This window comes from Nyctereutes procyonoides, unplaced genomic scaffold (genome assembly GCF_905146905.1).
Source record: "Nyctereutes procyonoides isolate TBG_1078 unplaced genomic scaffold, NYPRO_anot_genome, whole genome shotgun sequence".
NCBI classification, from domain to species: domain Eukaryota; kingdom Metazoa; phylum Chordata; class Mammalia; order Carnivora; family Canidae; genus Nyctereutes; species Nyctereutes procyonoides.
Window position 1 is genome coordinate 38,409,153 of NW_026575042.1, and position 20,387 is coordinate 38,429,539.

At 36.4% G+C, this 20,387-nt stretch overlaps 1 protein-coding gene across 3 annotated transcripts in view; it reads right to left on the minus strand.

Annotated features, from left to right (window-relative positions):
- Nucleotides 1–20,387, minus strand: part of GK5 (glycerol kinase 5) — a 74,254-nt gene that overhangs the window by 34,149 nt on the left and 19,718 nt on the right. For 2 of the 3 annotated variants that reach the window (XM_055320921.1, XM_055320923.1), the window contains 6 exons: nucleotides 17,448–17,541; nucleotides 12,653–12,784; nucleotides 5,848–5,923; nucleotides 5,115–5,176; nucleotides 4,954–5,027; nucleotides 4,687–4,747 (listed from right to left, as the gene is read on the minus strand). In XM_055320921.1, coding sequence (XP_055176896.1) covers nucleotides 4,687–4,747; nucleotides 4,954–5,027; nucleotides 5,115–5,176; nucleotides 5,848–5,923; nucleotides 12,653–12,784; nucleotides 17,448–17,541 — 499 coding nt within the window. The remainder of the gene's footprint in view (nucleotides 1–4,686; nucleotides 4,748–4,953; nucleotides 5,028–5,114; nucleotides 5,177–5,847; nucleotides 5,924–12,652; nucleotides 12,785–17,447; nucleotides 17,542–20,387) is intronic. The other variant, XM_055320922.1, reaches the window with a different exon arrangement.

A 20,387-nucleotide genomic window follows, 5' to 3' on the forward strand; every position in this document is an offset into this window, starting at 1 on the left:
AATCCTTACCAGCGTTTGTCTTCAAACCAAGTAAATAGAGTTCTTTTACAAATTAATTTTAGCAATACCACCCAGAGGTAGAAAAAATATCTCACATTTACTATAAACACAGAGAAACAGATGTGCATAAAGACCCTATAGTTACTAATATTTGTGGAGATTTTTAAGACTTGTATTTGTCCCTGGGATTAATCTGTACTAGAGCTTGGGAAAAGAGCCCTTTTGAAGGTTGTATTTTAAAAAGGCTTCTTGGGGGGATCCCTGGGTGGTGCAGCGGTTTGGCGCCTGCCTTTGGCCCGGGGCACGATTCTGGAGACCCTGTATCGAATCCCACCGTCGGGCTCCTGGTGCATGGAGCCTGCTTCTCCCTCTGCCTATGTCTCTGCCTCTTTCTCTCTCTCTCTCTCTGTGACTATCATAAAATAAAAAAAAAAAAAAAAGGCTTCTTGGGGATCACTGGGTAGCTCAGAGGTTTAGCGCCTGCCTTTGGCCCAGGGCGCGATCCTGGAGTCCCGGGATTGAGTCCCGGGATTGAGTCCTGCGTCGGTCTCCTGGCGTGCAGCCTGCTTCTCCCTCTGCCTGTGTCTCTGCCTCTCTCTCTCTCTTTCTCTGTGTGTCTATCATGAATAAATAAGTAATTTTTTTTTTTTTAAAAAGGCTTCTTTCCCTTTTTTTCTCTGTGGTGATTGTGGGCTGTGTTTACATTTCAAATAAATGATTATATGTGTAACTTTAAGGGACAGAGAAAGAATGCAAGTTCTTCCAAGAAGGACTCTGGTTTCCTTTATTTTTATTTTTTATTTTTTATTTTTTGGACTCTGGTTTCCTAAAGCCACTAATTTACAATCTGTTTGAGATAAATAGGGGAAGTTTTGGAATTGATGAAGAACCAGGTAAACTGTGAATTGCCTGTAGAGCTACATTTCTAGTTTTATGAAGATCGGCAAGATAAGGACACTCGCTTTCAATTCATCCAAGAACTGGGTTGTAAGCTAAATGACATTATGGGTTGATCTACCTGTCTAACTACATTATTCTCCGTTTGTTTCTTTTTCCTCTGGGGACATGGTTTTAATTTAAACTATTTCTGGTGACACTGAATAATACCCCATGGGTGTAAGAGGAATCCTCAAAGACAGTTTAAAAAGATACTACCAAAAAATAAATAAATAAATAAATAAATAAATAAATAAATAAATAAATAAAAATAAAAAAATAAAATAAAAAGATACTACCTTTCCAAGATCTAGAGTCACTCCCAATGATAGCCAAAAGAACCAAAACGTGCATGTCCCATGCAGGCAGAAAGCCAAGCCCAGTTATGCAAAACAAGACAAAGAGAAGGCAATAGGTATCTCTGGAAGAGAAAGGATCAATAGCCAACAGTCTGGATTTAGAAAGGAAGGGATGATGTGAAATTTTCTTTTCCTTTCTGGACTGGGCACTACAGAGATTTGGAAGGAATTGATTCTGGTAAGAATTTTCACCCTTTGCTGGCTTCTCCCAGTTTTTCCAGGATGCCCTCTGCAGGCTCCAGTATCTACCAGAGTTCCTCGTTTACTGTTTAAGGGAATAACCTAGCAATTTTACCAGAAAACCGCTCAGTTTCAACAACTCTAGAAGAGGTCTATATGGGAGTCCTCCTATGAAGGTAAATACAGGGGTGTGTGTAAGGCCACTAATGTGGTGGAGTTCTGTTTATGGTTGTATAGTCTTTTTTTGAGCAGAGAAACAATTCAGACACAGGATTAATAGAATGAGTACTACAGGGAGGATAGAGGGGGGCAGTAAGAGTTACGTCACTCTTAACAGGCTTCTGTTTTGGGTACCTCTTCTCTCTCTGATTTTTAATTAGCCTTCTGCCATGAATCTTTTAAGGGAACAACATGGGAATTTTGAAATCTTTTGGAGGCTTCTGCTTGCCAATTAACACAGGTATCCTATTCCATTTAATTTGGGAATCCCTGCCTTCAAGTGCACTTCTTACATGATTTTATCTAATTGGAATGGTCCCCATAATGACCATTGTATTTTTAGTTGTAATCCCTTGAAGGCTGGGGCAGTTTGGTAGAATTCTAGGCACAAATGGAGTTAACCCATATTTCCGTCCAGCCATTCTACCTGCAAATGAGGTGCAACTCGTATTTCTGTCTGGCCTCAACCTGACAAGTTACTGAGCCAAGTTCCTCAAGGCACAAAACAAACTTAGTAAGATTGTGCCATTTTTGCAAGATATCTACAACTTCTAGGACTATAGTTCTTAGACATAAAATAAGCAGGTATGCTGCAAGGTGGCATGCTTGACCCTTCAGAATTTAAGGACCCCATTAGCTAAGCCTTTGGATTTCTCAGAGCCAAACTAATACCTTAAAAGGATGGGTCACTAGGTTGGGGATCCTGCACGTTTTATAGTGTACCTCACTGTATGGAAGTTTTCTTGATGCTGGTGGGTGGAACTTGTATCAATCTAACCCATTCTGTCATCAACTTACTATATTTTCTTGAGGAGGCAAGTGTTCTAACAGTCTTCAAATGCTCAACCTGTGCCCACCAATTTTTCCAGTTTTTTGGCCTCTGAGATCCCTGTTAGTGATAGCCTTTATCTACACAAAGTAAGACAAATATGTGTACCTTAATATATCAGCAACAACCAAGAGACATTACTGTGTCCTGGTCACAAGAAGGCCCTGTGCTCACCACTGCCAACTCTTGTGGAATCTTGCTGGAGTTTTCCAGTAATTCCAGGGGAATTGTGGTCTGAAAGGCCAGGGATTTGGCTCTGGGCAGACTCTTTTGCCAGCTCAGTTGGGCTCCAGGCAAAACTGCCAGCTCTGGGCATAACCATCTGGCAGTTTCGGCTGTAAAGGAAGGCCAATTAGATTGGGGGAGCTTGAATGAACAATTAGTGAAGCTCACAACCAAGAGGGAACTTACCCACAGCCCTCAGGAACAGCGAGAAACACATGAATTCAAAGAGTTCGTGGGGTACCATGCCCATGTTTCTCGTTGTCCCCAAATGCTGTTGGAAGTTCACTTTGGATCTTGTTGCTGCCTGCTACCAAATCTCTTAAATAACAAAAATTGAAGCAAGTAATTTTAAAGATCTAACTGGCTTTATTAATCAATCCATGAATTGGGCAGCATCCCATCTAGCAAGTACAGGGAGCACCAAAGAGCTACAGAAAAGGAAAGATTTTTTTTTTTTTTAAAGTAGGCTCCGCACTCAACACAGAGCCCAACACAGGGCTTACACTCATGAAACTAAGATCAAGACCTGAGCTGAGATCAAGAGTTGATCACTTAACCAACAAACCACACAGGTGTCCCAGAAAAGGAAAGATTTTTAAAGGTAGAGAGGGAGTAGGAAAAGAGAATTATTAGCAAAAAAAAAAAAAAAAAAAATCCACTGTTTTAGGCAATGTTGCCCTCCTAAGGGGAATGGAAAAGGTCTATCAGTAAATTTCCTAGTGCTGATGGAAAATTCCGTGGACTGGTTAACGGTTACATTTCTGGGGGGTTGAAACTGCAGTTAGAGTAGGTATCAAGTATTGGCTTATTAACTTGGGCTGCCATTTTGGGCCTGCGGTTTTTTGTTTTTGCTTTTTTTTTTTTTTTAAGATTTTAATTTCTACACAATTTAACTAGAAATTAAATTTATGATTTTAAGTAAATTTCTACAAATGTAAGAATTTATTTTTAAGTAATTTCCACACTCAAAAGTAATTTTGAGTAGGGCTTGAACTTATAATCCCAAGATCAAGAGTCACATGCTCCACTGACTGAGCCAGCCAGGCACCTCTCTTCTTAATTACATATAGCAATATTTTAAAGACCAAAACTCATCTGAAGAACATTTTGTCACTAAACTTCAATTATCCTTCCAGCCATACCCTTATCTAAACCTGAGCCTACCACTGAGGTGAATAAGACTAATCCTCTGTAAGTGACCCAAGAATTTATAACTTAGGAATTAAATTCCCCTTCTCTTACCTGATTCCTCTACCTATTGTGGCAACCATCCACCTAAGGAAAGATGGCCTATACTTCCTGCTTAAGCTATTATAGGAAATCAAAGTCAAAGTCAGTTTCCACACATTCTCTCAACCAGGTGAAAAATCCTTGAGATTCTCTAAATTCTAGCCCTTTTCTCCAGACAGAGTACAATCAAGAAAAAAACCTTAAAAATATGAAACAGATAATTTTTCACTCTTCTACCGTTTCTTTACTGATAATACTGACTACGGATTTTATAAAATATAAATACAAGATTCTTCTTTACATTAAACTGCCTTGTTGCTGTCTGGTTATACTGTATCAAACACAAACTAAGCAATGGCTCTATCCCTGACCTATCCTTGTTTTTTTGTCTCAGAGTATCAAATATAAACCACACATTACTCAGAATAAAACATTTTTTAAAAATTTAGCAATGTTATGAAAAACAATATATATAAATCAGAAAAGATTAGAAAGTACTTTCATGTCAGAAGACTGGCCCAGTGGTCCCCTTTCCAGAATATACAATAATCCTGATTATATCTAGGACATAGAAACTTAAAAAGAAAAAAAAAGATACTTTACTTTTATTCTACAAGGACCTTTAATGTCTCTTAAATCTACTCCCAACTATTCATATCTATTATCTAGTTTATACTATACATATAGAAACTCAGGTTTTCTACTTACCATGGCCACTATTGGTATAGGCACACCAAATATCTCTTCATCCACTGACCCAAAATTGTGGCTTCAAATAAAATTGATGAAAAAGTCAGTTATAGTTCTAGAAACATTGATTCTATAATTCAGAAAACTGATTTTTTTTTCTGATTTTCATATAAACCAAAAAGTTATGTAATGAACATAAAAGCATCCCACACAAATAATATAATGCTAAGGCACTTGAATTCAGGGTCAGTTTTGCTGGTTTCTATATCTGATGTTCCTTATTACCTCGTATCCTTCACAGGAGGCAAGATAGAAAGTGGTATTGAAAGCAAGGAAGCAAGGAGGCCGCTCCAATGCATCTGAACATAAAAATATGTCATCAGAATCCAAGCTAAATTCTACAAAAATTGGTGATTCAAAAGGAGGGAAAAAAAAAAACACTTTACCTTGTAAGGATCAAATAGTCCAGTTGCACTGGCATTTGAAAAATCCGTGGCAAATTCAGAACCTAAATTTACATTGAAAATAATATATTATAAGTAGTGTCAATCAACAACTATCCCTAGTTTATAATCTAGAGCTTTGGCCTCAAATTCATTCCAAAATATATATTTCCAGTGCAAAGCCCCCAAAGCAATTTCCCACTTAATCTTTTTGAACTTTCATAATTTACAAAAGCACTTTCACATACACTGTCACATCATAATCTTCAGATTTTTTTTTTTAAGACTTATTTGAGAGAGAAAGAGAGCATGCCTGCACTGAGTTACAGCAGGAACAGGAGAGAATCTCAAGCAGACTCCCCGCTGAGTGCAGAGACTGAACTGACTTGGGGGCTTGATCATAGGCACTCCCATCCGCAGTTTAAAGATGGAGTTCAAAGATGCCATGTGATTGCCTATAGTTACCCAGATGCAAAGTGGCAAATGTGTTATCAAACTTGAGTCTTACTACTTTTGAAATTAAGACTGTTCCTCCGTTCTTCTGTTTGAGGTTTCATCACAATTTAAAAATCACTCTCCCCTTACAAATCTGAAGTCTATCTAGCTTTACTATACCTAGGGTACCAAGGAGTAGTATGTTTGGGATAAGAGAAGGGAAAAAAAGTAACTTCCACTTTTTTAGGTGAATCATTTCTATCAAATCTCAGTTACTTGAGATAGATCAGATCATCTTTACCTTTTGTGAGCTTATGTAACAACCATGTATCAAGAGTCCCAAAGCAACAATTATCTTCTTCAACTGCTTTTTGTACCTAGAAAATACAACAGCACAAAACTGACTCAAAAAGGCTAAATTATTAAGTGCACAATTAAGTGCCGATTAGTAAATACAATATAATCCCATTTCTTATAAGAATGAATATATATATATAAAGAAGCTATTTAAAAAAATATACTCCCAATTACTATAAGGTATAAAAGGCTTTAATTTTACACAAAGCATGTGTTACACTTGTGATGAAAGAACAAAGTACGTATACATATTTTTAGTTTAGACATATGACTACATGTCTAAACTAAAGTCTACATACACAAAGTCTAAATGGGATGGTATGGGCAGCCCTGGTGGCGCAGTGGTTTACCGCCACCTGCAGCCCGGGGCGTGATCCTGGAGACCTGGGATCGAGTCCCACATCGGGCTCCCTGCATGGAGCCTGCTTCTCCCTCTGCCTGTGTCTCTGCCTCTCTCTCTCTCTCTAGCTGTGTCTCTATGAATAAATAAATAAAATCTTTTAAAAAATAAAAAAAAAATAAAACGGGATGGTATAATCACGGTTCAAATCCAACCCACAAAACATCTTTAAACTAGCTAATAAAGGGGATCCCTGGGTGGCGCAGCGGTTTGGCGCCTGCCTTTGGCCCAGGGCGCGATCCTGGAGACCAGGGATCGAATCCCACATCGGGCTCCCAGTGCATGGAGCCTGCTTCTCCCTCTGCCTGTGTCTCTGCCTCTCTTTCTTTCTCTCTCTGTGACTATCATAAATAAATAAAATTTAAAAAAAAATTAAAAAAAAACTAGCTAATAAAGAAAATGAAATGACTGTGGGGATTTCACTATTTTTTTTTAAATAGGCTCTATGCTCAATGTGGGGCTCAAACTCACGACCCCAAGATTAAGAGTCTACCCACTGAGCCCTACCCTCAGGCTCTACCCACTGAGCCAGCCAGGTGCCCTGAGATATTACTAAACATAGGGCAAACAATGCCCTATGTCATACTTCATCACCTCTCCAACTCTTATTTGTTCTTCCAGACTAGCAGTTCCTGGCTTTGCCCAGGCCAGCACCCTATGGAAATCTTCCACATAGCCCTTATCTCACATCATCACTTCCCTATTAGACCCTAAGCTCCTTAAGAGCAGGAACTAAATTTGTAAGTCCAATACCTAGAAGAGTTACTGGCATATAGGAGATGTTTGAAAAATGTCTCCTAAATAAATGAGATAAAAAGAATAGCAAATTAATCTATTTAAGGATGAATTATATTTGAACAGTAGAAAAGATCAATAAAATGAAAACACATGACATAAGCTCCAAAAAAGTAGTCATTTGCAGATTATTTATAACAAATACTTTGAAAATTCCATTCGAGTTTTAAACCACTTAAATATGGAGTGTTTAAAGTAATATTACTTTATTTCAAACTCTTTAAATTTAGAAATTGTGATTCTAAAATTTGTTCCAGATTAGATTAAGGTTAATCTGTATTTCAGTGCCTGGTAAATAGTGTAAATTCATCCATTCATTCAAAAAATATTTGAGGGATCCCTGGGTGGCTCAGCGGTTTAGCGCCTGCCTTCAGCCCAGGGCATGGTCCTGGAGACCTGGGATCGAGTCCCACATTGGGCTCCCTGCATGGAGCCTGCTTCTCCCTCTGCTTGTGTCTCTGCCTCTCTCTCCCTCTGTGTGTCTCTCATGAATAAATAAATAAAATCTTAAAAAAAAATTGAAAGTCAGGTCCTCTAATAGATAGTAGGTTCATATGAGGCTACAAGAACAGAGTCAACATTAGGGCTTCCTAAGGTAGAAGCATCAGGTCAATCCTCCTTGTTTTGGATTAAGACCTCAAATGGCTCAGGGTGGTTAAGCATCTGCCTTCATATCAGGTCACATCCCTTTCACCCCCTCTCATGCCCCCCCCTTGTGTGTACACTCTCTTGAATAAACAGAATCTTCTTCTTCTTCTTCTTCTTTTTTTTTTTTAAGATTTTATTTATTTGAGACAGCACAAGATGGAGGAGGAACAGAGGGAGAAGGAGAAGCAGACTCCTCACTGAGGAGGGAGCCTGACACAGGCTCCATCCTGTCGGATCACACAACCTGAGCTGAAGGCAGAAGCTTAACTGACTCAGCCACCCAGGTGCCTCAATAAACAGAATCTTAAAAAAAAAAAAAAAAAAAAAAAAAAAAAATGGCTCTACCCTATGAGTAAGGATAAACTAGAAAGACAAGCTGTCATAGGAACTGCAACTCAGTTTTGAATCACCCCAATCATTAACTGGATGGAGGTAATCCTGGTGCCTACAAGAATGGAAAAAACAAACATAAATCCTATCCAGAGCAAGAGTGCTATGTTAAGGCTCCCATAATTTCTACATATAATTTTGCAAATACAATGTCTAGCTGATATATGTACACGTGCATACAAATAAGTAACCAGGCTCATCGAACTCATGGAGTTATATATATTAAATACGTTCAGCTTTTTGTATGTTTTTTTTTTGAATTTTTTATTTATTTACGATAGTCACAGAGAGACAGAGAGAGAGAGAGAGGCAGAGACACAGGCAGATGGAGAAGCAGGCTCCTTGCACCAGGAGCCCGACGCGGGATTCGATCCTGGGTCTCCAGGATCACACCCTGGGCCAAAGGCAGGCGCTAAACCGCTTCGCCACCCAGGGATCCCAGCTTTTTGTATGTTAATCATACATCCATAAAGTAATTTAAATTTAAAAGAAATTAAATAATCAGGCATCTGAGGAAACAGGAGACCATGAAAAAAAAGAGAGAATCTATTGGGCTTCAGATATTAGAATTAAGTTATACACTTTAAAATGCCATGCTAATTATGTAAAGCAAAAAGTTCTAGAACTAAAAGATTAAGAACTTAATGGATTTTTTAAAAGATTTTATTTATTTATTTATTTATTTATTTGACAGTAAGAGAGAGAGAACACGAGCAGGGGGGAGGGGCAGAGGGAAAGGGAAGAAGCAGGCTCCCCACTGAGCAGAGAGCCCAACATGGGGCTCCATCCCAGGACCCTGGGATCATGACCTGAGCCGAAGGCAGATGCTTTACCAACTGAGCCACCCAGGCACCCTAATGGATGGGTTTTATTAGCACATTAGGAACAACTTAAGAGAGAATAGATTTGGGAGAAAGGTTAGAAGAAAATATCCAAAATAAAGTAAGAAAGAGACAAAAGAATGGAATATATGAAAGAGTGAGAGACAAAGGGGAGTTAGTGAGAAGGCCTAACATGCACATAATCAAATTTTCAAGAAGGAAAAGAATGGAGAAGTTACTTTTGAAGATAATGGCTGAGAAATTTTAAAAATCAATGAAAAGAAATCAAGCAATGAATTCAAGACACTCTACAAACCACAAGTAGGATGCCACTCCTAGACAACAGATACAGATAACAAATATAAATGTATTTGATAAATTCAACATCTACTCATAATAAAGAGTCTTAGCAAACTAAGTAAGGTAGAGGATTTCCTTAATTTGAGAAAGGGTATCTAAAGAAAAACTACTACAAATTCATACTAAATTGTGAAATGTTGAAAGCTTTTGTCCCAAAATCAGGAATGAGAAAAGGATGTGTGTGGCCAACCCTCTAGTCAATATATCCTAGAAGTCCTTGTCAATGTTTAAAAAGAAAAGAAAAGGGCAGCCCTGGTAGCTCAGCGGTTTAGCGCCGCCTTCAGCCCAGGGCCTGATCCCGGAGACCTGGGATCGAGTCCCACATCGGGCTCCCTGCGTGGAGCCTGCTTCTCCCTCTGCCTGTGTCTCTGCCTCTCTCTCTCTTTCTCTGTGTGTCTCTCATGAATAAATAAATAAAATCTTTAAAAAAAAAAAGGAAAGAAAAGTCATATTTCTACATCATATTGTTATGCCAAGGAATTACAAGTTAATTCAATGAAATACTACTGCACACCTATTGGAATGGCTAAAATCCAAACCCCTGATATCAAATATTAGCAAGGATGTGGAGCGACAGGAACTCTCATTCATTGTTGGTAGGAATGTAAAATGGTATAGCCACTTTGGAGGATAGTTTGGCATTTTCTTAAAAAACTAACCATAATCTTATCATCTAATCTAGCAACTGCACACCTAGGTATTTACTCAAATGAGTTGAAATTTATCTTTATACAAAAACCTGCACACAAATGTTTACGGCACCTTTATTCATAAGTTCCAAAAATTAGAAGCAACAATATGTCCTCCAACGAGTGATTAGATAAGCAAATTGAAATACATCTAGACAATGAAATACTAATCAGTGATAAAAAGAAATGCATTACCAAGCCATAGAAAGACATGAAAACCATTGTTTTGTTGATTTTTTCAACTATTTTTTCTACTCTCTATTTCATTAATTTTCATGCTAATCTTTACATTTCTTCCCTTCTACTACTATGAGTTCAGCTTGCTACCTTTTGCCAGTGTCTTAAGTTAGAATGTTAGACAGTTGTTAACATAGTCTCTATAGGTAATATAGTCTGGCTATAAATTTTTATCTAAACACTGATGTTGCTGCAACACATGACTTGGTATATTGTGTTTTCATTTTCATTCATCTCAAAGTATCTTCTAATTTCTCACAGAATTTCTTCTTTTACCCATTGGTCATGTAAGAATATAGCTTGATTTCCATATATTTTTGAACTTCCCAAATTTTGTTCTGTGAATTCTTTTTTTTTTTTAATTAGGATTTTATTTTCAGTAATCTCTACACCCACTGTGGGGCTTGAACTCACAACCCTCAGATCAAGGGTCACATCCTCTACTGACTGAGGCAGCTAGGCACCTCACCTTTCTGTTATTTATAATTTCATTCCTTTGTTATCAGAGAAATACTTTGTATGATTTCAGTCCTTCTAAATTTACTGAGGCCTGCATTATGGTGTAGCATGTGTGTATCCTGGAGAAGATTCCATGTGCACTTAAGAATGTATACTCTGTTATTAGAGTTTTCCATAAACACCTGTTTGATCTAGTTAGCTTATACTATTGTCTAAGTTTTCTATTTCTTTGTTGATCTGTCTAGTTGTTCCATGCATTATTAAAGGTGGGGTGTTGAAGTCTTTAGCTATTACCATTGAATTGTCTATTTTCCCCTTAAATTCTTTTTATATAAGATTTTATTTATTTATTCATGAGAGAATCAGAGAAAGAGAGCGAGCGAGCGAGCGAGCGAGAGAGAGAGAGAGAGAGAGAGGCAGAGACACAAGCAGAGGGAGAATCAGGCTCCATGCAGGGAACCCAAAATGGGACTCGATCCCAGGTCTCAAGGATCATGCCCTGGGCTGAAGGTGGCACTAAACTGCTGAGCCATCCGAGCTGCCCTTCCCCTTCAATTCTGTCAACTTTTATTTCATGTATTTTGGGGCACTGTTATTACGTGCACATATGTTTATAATTGTTATATATTTCTGGTGGATTGACTATCATTATAAAGTGTCCTTCTTTAGCTATAATAACATTTTTTGTTTTAAAGTCTATTTTGTTGTATATTAGCATATCCACTTAGCTATGGTTGCTGTTTGCATGAGAGATCTTTTCCATCTATTTACTTTTAACTGATTTGTATTTTGGAATCTAAAGTGTTTCTCCTATAGACAGCATATAGTTGGCTCTTCTTTTTTTATTATCCAATCTAAAATCACAATGAGAGATTACTTCTACCTACCAAAATGGCTAAAATTAAAAAAAAAACCTGATAATACCAATTATCATGGTAAATAAAATATGAAGTCCTCTCAATGACTAATAGTGGGTATGTAAATTATCAAAAATTATGGGAAATATTTTTATATTATCCACTAAAAGTGAAGATATATATACACACACACATTCATCCCCTAAAAATTCCATTCCTATATATAGATAAAGCAGAAATGCCTTTAATATGTTCCCCAAAGACAGCATCATTCATAACAGTCCAAAACTAGAAATAACTCAAATGTACATGAAAAGAATGGATAAATGAAGTGATAAAATCAAATACTGAACACTAAATAGCAATGAAAATAGAAGAAAATTAATTTACATATTTATACAAAATACAAAAGAATTCAGTTAAAACTAAAATATAGTGTGGAGAAAAAAAACACACCTAAGTATAACAGTAAAAGTGTCAAAGTGGAAAGAAAATGTGATACATAGTATCACAATGTTCTATTTCTTTCTTTTTTTCTTTTTTTCTTTTTTACAATGTTCTATTTCTTGATTCTAGTAGTGTTACACAGATGTTTGCTCTACAATGTATCAATGAGTGGTATATTTTTGTTTTGTTCAGTTTTCTATATGTGTTACAACTTTGTGTGTGTGTGTGTGTGTTATGACTTTAAAATAGTTTTTTATAAATAAAAAAAAAAGAAAAGAAAAAAGAAAAAAAAGGGATCCCTGGGTGGCGCAGCGGTTTGGCGCCTGCCTTTGGCCCAGGGCGCGATCCTGGAGACCCGGGATCGAGTCCCACGTCGGGCTCCCGGTGCATGGAGCCTGCTTCTCCCTCTGCCTATGTCTCTGCCTCTCTCTCTCTCTCTCTCATAAATAAATTTAAAATTTTTTTTTTAATTTTTTTAATAAAATATTTTAAAAAACAGAGTAAAGATTCCTGTATTCCATCCCAATATGTAGTAGACACTTAATTTTCCCTCAAATAAGCAAATTACTGTATTTCTTTATCTTTTTCTTCCCTGTAATTTACACACATGTGCGTGCGTACATGACAACACATAATCTTTCCTTACCTCAACCAGGTTCTGTAAAATCCAGGCCAATCTCAAAGAAACATGCTGGTTTGTGAAATTGAATAAACTGACTGCTAAAAATCGTTTATTTCTAGTGAAAAAGTGCAGCACTCGGCAGGAATTCTGTAATAGCTATTAAAAAGAAAGGTATTTTAGGAAAATGCATTTAATGATGCTTGATATTTCTATATTAATTCTACACACATGAAAACAAACCCAATAACAAACAAATCATTCAACTACTTATAGTGTTCCCAGCACTTAAGAAAATGAAGTAAAGCAATATTACCCTAAGTGGACAATTTGTATTCTAACATATGTAACACATCTACTATGACCTTCTTTAGTAAACACAAGAAGCTCAAGATAAAATCTTTTAATATAAAAGGGAGAGAGTCAAGGGAGAAAATTATATTCCTGTTAGAAATATATTTTTAATGAAATTAATTTAAATTATAAAGGAAGGCCTCCTATATATTAAGTACCTAAAATTTGGGTTGTATGATTTCATTCAATACTATCTATACAGATTTATCTAAATCAAAGATGAAATATATATAGTTTAAAATTTACTTCTTAGTAAACAAAATCTTTAATTAAAAAGAAAAAGGTTTTCATAGAAAACAAGCTTTGCATTTTAAGCCTTCTAAGACATGGTAAAAAAAAAAAAATCAAAAAACAAAAACTTTATCCTGCCATCTACTACAAGAATGAAGATGAACAATTCTACTTATGACCGATGTTTTACAAAATATTCACTTACAGAGAATTTACCTACTTCTTGCATTTTTTTTTCCTCTGTTACTGCCCACCCCTCCCCTAAAAAATATATTTAAAGGGGTGCCTGGGTGGCTCCGTTGGTTAAGCATCTGACTCTTGATTTCAGCTCACGTCATTATCTCAGGGTCATGAGATTGAGCCCTCCATCAGGCTCTGTGCTGACGTAGAGCCTTCTTAAGATTCTCTCTCTCCTTTTTCCTCTGCCTCTCCCTCCCCACTCACACGCACATGCTCTCTCTAAAATATATATATATATATATTTAAGCATTTTGACTTACTAAAATAATAAATAATAAATGCAACAATCAAGAAAATGTATAGATTCAATTCTCTTTACATTTCAGTCTTCTTTTTTTTTTTGAACAATGAGCCCCAATTTTTTTTTCCTTTTCTTTTTGGTGAGAGCATTTAAGTTCTACTTTTTTTTTTCTTTTTTTCTTTTTTTTTAAACATTTTATTTATTTATTCACGAGAGACACAGGGAGAGAGAGAGAGTCAGAGACACAGGCAGAGGGAGAAGCAGGCTCCATGCAGGAAGCCTGACGTGGGACTCAATCCCAGGTCTCCAGGATCACGCCCTGGGCCGAAGGCTGCACTAAACCACTGAGCCACCCGGGCTGCCCCTAAGTTCTACTCTTAGTCAATTTCAATTATATAATACAGTATTATTAATTATAGTAATTATGATATAAATTAGATCCTCAGACCTTATTCATCATATTAACTTTGTACCCTTTTAACTTCCTTCTCACCTTATTCAGTGCTCAAACCTTTTCTTTCTTTATATTTTGCACACTGTTTATTAAAAGATAAGAGTTTCTCAAATCTTAATCCTTCTAATGTGTTATATATTAAGGAATGTTTCAAACTGAAAGAGGTTCTTCCTCCCTAAGAATACTATACTTCCCTCTATTAAACAAAATCAGATTTAATATCCTCAGGGATCTTCTACTAAAATGCAGATAATGGGGGAGGGGGCACATAAAAAGTATTAAGAGTTCTTACACTTGCACTTTTAATCAACATACGAACAATTAACATTTTGTTTTTACATTTAACAAATATTTATTGAGTACCTTCTATGTACTGTGCTAGGCCTTGAGAAAGCAGAATGAACAATATAGGCAGAAGCCCTGCCTTCTTGAAATTTACATTCTAGTGGGAAGAGACAGACAAGTAATCAAATCAGTAAGTGAGATAATTTAAGAAGACACTGAATGTAAAAATAAACCAATATTGAATGTACTACCAAAAAAAGAAAAAAAATCTGCTAGTTAAATTATGATATAATGCTAAGATATAATCAATGGTTAAAATGATTTTTAAAAATTATGGTTAAAAATACATACTGCTTGCGGTGCCTGGCTGGCTTACTAGGTAGAGCACGCAACTCCTGATCCTGAGGTTGTGAGTTCAAGCCCCATACTGGGTGTAGAGGTACTTAAAAACAAAATCTTAAAAAAAAAAAAAAATCCTCCTTAAAAAAATCACCCTTTTTAAATTGGGAAAAAAAGTGTCTTATAAGTTACACATTGCTGGTAAGAATGTAAATGATGAAGCTATTCAGGAAAAAAAGTCTGACAGTTTCTTATAAAACAAAACATGCAATTACCATTTGACCTAGCAATTAATTGCACTCTTAGGGTATTATCTTAGAGAGTGAAAACTTATGTTCACATAAAATTCTGTAAACAAATGTTCAAAACAGCTCTATTTGTAATAGCCAAAAACTGGGATTTGCACAGATGTCCTTAAACAGGTGGTGCATCTGTACACTGAACACAACTCAGCAATAAAAAGAAGCACATACAACTTGGATTCTCCAGGGAATTACACTAAGCGAAAAAAAGCAAATCCCAAAAGGTTTTATACATCACTCTATGTATATAATATTCTGAAGTGAGAGAACATTTTTAATGGAGGACAGATTAGTGATTGCAAGGAGCGAGAGATGAGAAGACAATGGGGAGGTGCACAGGAGAGAGTTGGATGTGGTTATAAAAGAGCAACATGAAAAAATAAATATAAACAAACAAACAAACAAATAGAGCAACATGAGAGTCCCTTGTAAGGATGGTACTGTTCAGCGTCTTGACTGGTGCTAGATACAGGAACACAGGAAAAAAACTGTACAGAAATTATAACACACATACACACAAGTAAAACTAATGAAATCTGAATGAGAGCTACACATTGTATTAACGTCAATATCCTGTTTGTGACACTACAGTATAGTTTTGTAAAATGTTACCATTGAGAGAAACTGCAAAGCCTATAAGGGATCCCTGTATTATTTCTTACAACTGAATATGAATCTACACTTATCTCAACTAAAATTTCAACTGAAAAAATGTACATCTCAAAATTTTTGAAATGTGATTAAGTGCTATGAAAGAAATAAAGAACAATATAATAGAGACTGGATACGGGGCTGGGGACATGCTACTCTATAAATAGGATAGCAGGAAAGAGCCCACATGGAAGAGATGGTCTATGAGCTGGGCCTGGAAGGATGAGAAGAATCTAGTCATATAGGGCAGAGAGAGCCCCTTGAGGGTACAAAGGCCTGAAGGTAAGAGACAGCTTGGGTGCTTTAAGAACAAAAGCAGGCTGACAAAGCTGGAGCTCAATCCTCTGTAGCTTCAGGGACAAAGGGTCTGGGAAGTGGTCAGAGCTTTAGACAAGGCCAATCAATCCATGGTAAGGAGTTGAGATTTTATGCTAAAAGCAAAGAGAAGCCTTACCAACCATTAGGCAAGACTCAGAACAACAGTGAAAGGAAGCACGCTAAACTCCAAGAGTCTGTACATTTTTCTCCTAAGAGAAGCCAAAGCTTACATCATACACATGTTCAATATCAAGTAGAAGTGCTTTAAATGCTGAGTTTGTGCTTTAAGTGTTTTACATTTGAGATTTGGAGTTCATACTACAGAAGTAAATGTTTCCAAAGTCAAAACTTATTTTCAAAGGGATAAAAGTTTTAAATACCTCACTGACTAACCTAAGAAATGCTTGACAAATTGACCCATTAAAAACTAAAATTATCCATTAAGATACCGAATTACACATTATAAACAGTATAATTTTAAATTCTGCCATTTAAAGTTCATGACATTTTCTTATAATCATTTTCAGCTCCTTAATTAGTCTTTCCTGTAAACAGCACCTCTCAGTTCTCAGCCTTACAAGTTACTAAAGCAAGGTGCATTTTCATATATTAAATGAACAGAAGAAAAGCCAATGTGGGCGAGATTAGGGCAAAAGTGTTTCACTCATGCATCGCTGTCATATACCATAATATATTCCTGTTTGTTTTCATATAAAATTAATGTCTCCCAATAGTTATTGAGTAAACTATATGCTCCAGATACTCCCTGAAGCACCATCTGGTACAGGCACCTACCTGAGAAGGCATTTAGCTGTGTGGCATTAGAACATGTAATATTGCAAAATGCAATATGCAATATTGATGACAACACATATTTCAGTTTTGGCCACATTTAGAAAATTATCTTGCCCTCTGACTCAATAATCCTGCACTTACATTGTCACTGTCATGGTCATCACCACTGTCATTTGCTACCACTATGTGTGTAGTAGGCATCAGGTTAAGAGCTAGTGGCAGTCAGCTACTTATCTATTTCGATATCCACTCTCCATTTTTATAACAAAAGAGGATGAAATTTAGACATTTCTGTATTTTTTTCTGGACATAGTTTGCATTTTGTCTATTTTTTTCAAGATCAGCCACATGAATTCTCACTCACGTGAGAACATCTAGGCCATTCTAAACCTCTTCGGGGTTTCCTGAAGCGCAGTTAAGTACTTCAGTCTACCACCACATATGCTTTGGGGTGACTACTACGAAGTTTCACTGATGTGAAGAGTGTACAGGTATGTATTCTCTTCTCAGTGTCGTAAAACTGAACAATTAGGACATTACACTCTTAAGTCTACAGCAAAGGGATATTTACAGGGAAAATAGTAACATCCAAATCATAGAAGATAAGATTACCTTCATTATGAGTGAATTATTCCAAGATTTTACAAGTTCAACAGCTCTTAGATCTTGCCAACTAATGAAGTTGTGAAAATGATTTCCCGTTTTCCTAAGAAAGATAAAAACAGCATTTTGTGACTCAGAGGCTGAGGCTATATTAAATAAATCAGAGGCTATATTAAATAAAAAATCTGTTACAAGAGAAAAAATTAGAGGCCGCAATGGAATCTCAAAGTAGGATTTGATTAGATGGGGCTTGCTGAATGACTTTTTTATTTTATAAATTGAACACATTTTGTAACAATTATAATGCAATATAGTATAGAATTCTAGATAAAATTCTATTGGAAAGATATTCTTTTTGAAGCAGTACAATGTGCACACTTCTACAACAGAGCAAATCTAATGAAAAGTCCTTTAAAGACTTGCTTATACACTTTGAAAAGCAAGAAGCCAATGTTTTCCCCTATCATTGTACTTGATACAGACAATACTTGATACAATACATACAATGATCTTGTATCAATACTTGATACAGATCAAAACTTCTATACCTACAGAAGAGCTGAAATATTACCTGAACCTATTTCTACACCTCTCAACTTTACAATAGGCTTAAACACTGGCAACCTACCAGGCTTATCAAAATGTGTCTGAAAAAAAGAAATTCAACAACCTCTGGATCGACAATGCAATGTAAGGACAGAACTAAGAAATATAGTAGAAAGAAATCATTTCCCTTTTTGGCTCCTGCAAATTCAACCACTGACATCCACTAATCTTTGATATGAAACTCAGGCTTACTTTCTACCCTATTTCTGACTGCCCTTCTGTGTGGGTTTGACCATGTTTATTTAATTCCCTAGACTGCCGTTTCCCACACTTCTTATGCAGTCTACACTCAAAGGCACATCCTCAACTTTATTACCTGGTAACATCCTACTCTTGAAATGCTACCATCCCAATACATTAGTCAACACATCTTGCTACTATTCCAGTTCTCTCAATCTTACTCTCTAAATACTCTCCCTTCAACCTCACTGAAGCCTTTAATCCCGCAGACATTCCCTCTTCTTCCTACCAACCTCTCCCAAGCTTCCTTCCTTTCCTGTGTTCCGAGATCTATCACTCTACCCCTTCAATCTCTCTCTTTATAAAAATTGTGGTGAAATATACATAACATGAAATTTGCCATTTTAAGCATGTTTAAGTGCACAGTTCAGTGGCATTAAGTACATTTCACAATGTTCTATGTTACTATCACCAATATTTCCAAACATCTGGGTTGTTTCCACCTTCTTGCTACTGTGAATAATGCTATTATAAGAACTGCTGTACAAGCAGCCATTTGAGTCCCTGTTTCCAATCCCTTTGGGCATACCTGGGATCAGAATTCTGGGCATGTGCTAAGTCTACTTTTTGAAGAACTGCTTGACTTCTTTCCATAGCGGCTACACCATTTTACATCCCCGCCATCAGCATACAAGAGTTCTAGGGTTTCCACATCTTCACCAACACTTGTCATTTTCCATTTTTTAAATTATAGCGATCCTGCTGGGTGTGAAGCAGTACCTCACTGTGGTTTTGATATGTGTTTCCCCAATGGCTAATGATATTGCACATCTTTCCATGTGTTTACTGACCATTTGTATATTAGTCTAGTTCTCTGTCCAGTTATGAATTAGGTTATTTGGGTTTTTGCTGTTGAGTTGTAGTTCTTTATATACTAAATATTAATTATTTATCAAATACATGATTTGCAAATATATATTTTCTACCATTTTGAGTTTTTTTTTCACCCTCTTAATATTTTCCTTTCCCCGAGGATGAGAAATCTCTATTAATGAGAATCACAGCATTCACCTATACATGAACATGTTACTTCTGTTTCCTTCAGTGATCCCAATAGTCACCATTATCATTAGTACAAATCATAAGTGATTTTCCTATGTTCCTGCAGATGAAATTAAAACCAAACACACCAAAGTGCATACCAAGACACATGCCTTCCATATTACATGCTGTAGTCAGTTTCTAGAAATCTTACTGCACATTTAAGATATCAAGGACTATAAATTTTTCCAGATACATTTTTATTTTTTCCCTCCCCCCTCCAGATACATTTTTATTTTTTTTCAGATACATTTTTAAAATGTAAATTGCACACTATGTCAAAATAATTTCAACATGACTTTATTTCTTGTTATTTATGATTCAATTTAGGCAATTTTTATATTTTGGGGAATTCAATAGTTGAGAAATTAAGAAAATTTAGTTGTCAAAAATATCTTAATAGCTTAACTATTGTATGCAACTTAGCTGATGCCTGTAAGTTTTTTATATCAATGAAGTCCAATTTATCTATTTTTTGTTTTGTTAGCTGTGCTTTTAGACCCATTTAAGAAATCAATTCTACATCCACAGCCATGAAAATTTTCCTCTATGCTTTCTTCTAAGAGTTTTGCAGTTTTATCTTAAATTTAGTCTTCAGGGTACCTGGGTGGCTCAGGGGTTGAGCATCTGCCTTTGGCTCAGGTGGTGATCCCGGGATCCTGGGATCAAGTCTTGCATCAGGCTCCCCACAAGGAGGCTGCTTCTCCCTCTGCCTATATCTCTGCCTCTGTCTTTGTGTCTCTCATCAATAAATAAATAAAATCTTTAAAAATAAATAAATGAAGTAAATTTAGTCTTCAGTGCATTTTTAAGTTAATTTTTATATATGGTAAGGATCCACATTCATACTTTTGTATATAGACACCCACTTTTCTCAACATCACTTGTTGAGAAGATGGTTCTTTCTGCATGCCTGGTCTTGGTACCCTTGTCAAAAATCAGTCGACCATTGTATTTGTTTCCTTGGGCTGACATAACAAAGCACCACAGACTCCATGGCTTAAGACAACAGCAATTTATCATCTCACAGTTCTGGAGACTAGACATTCAAAATCATGGTGT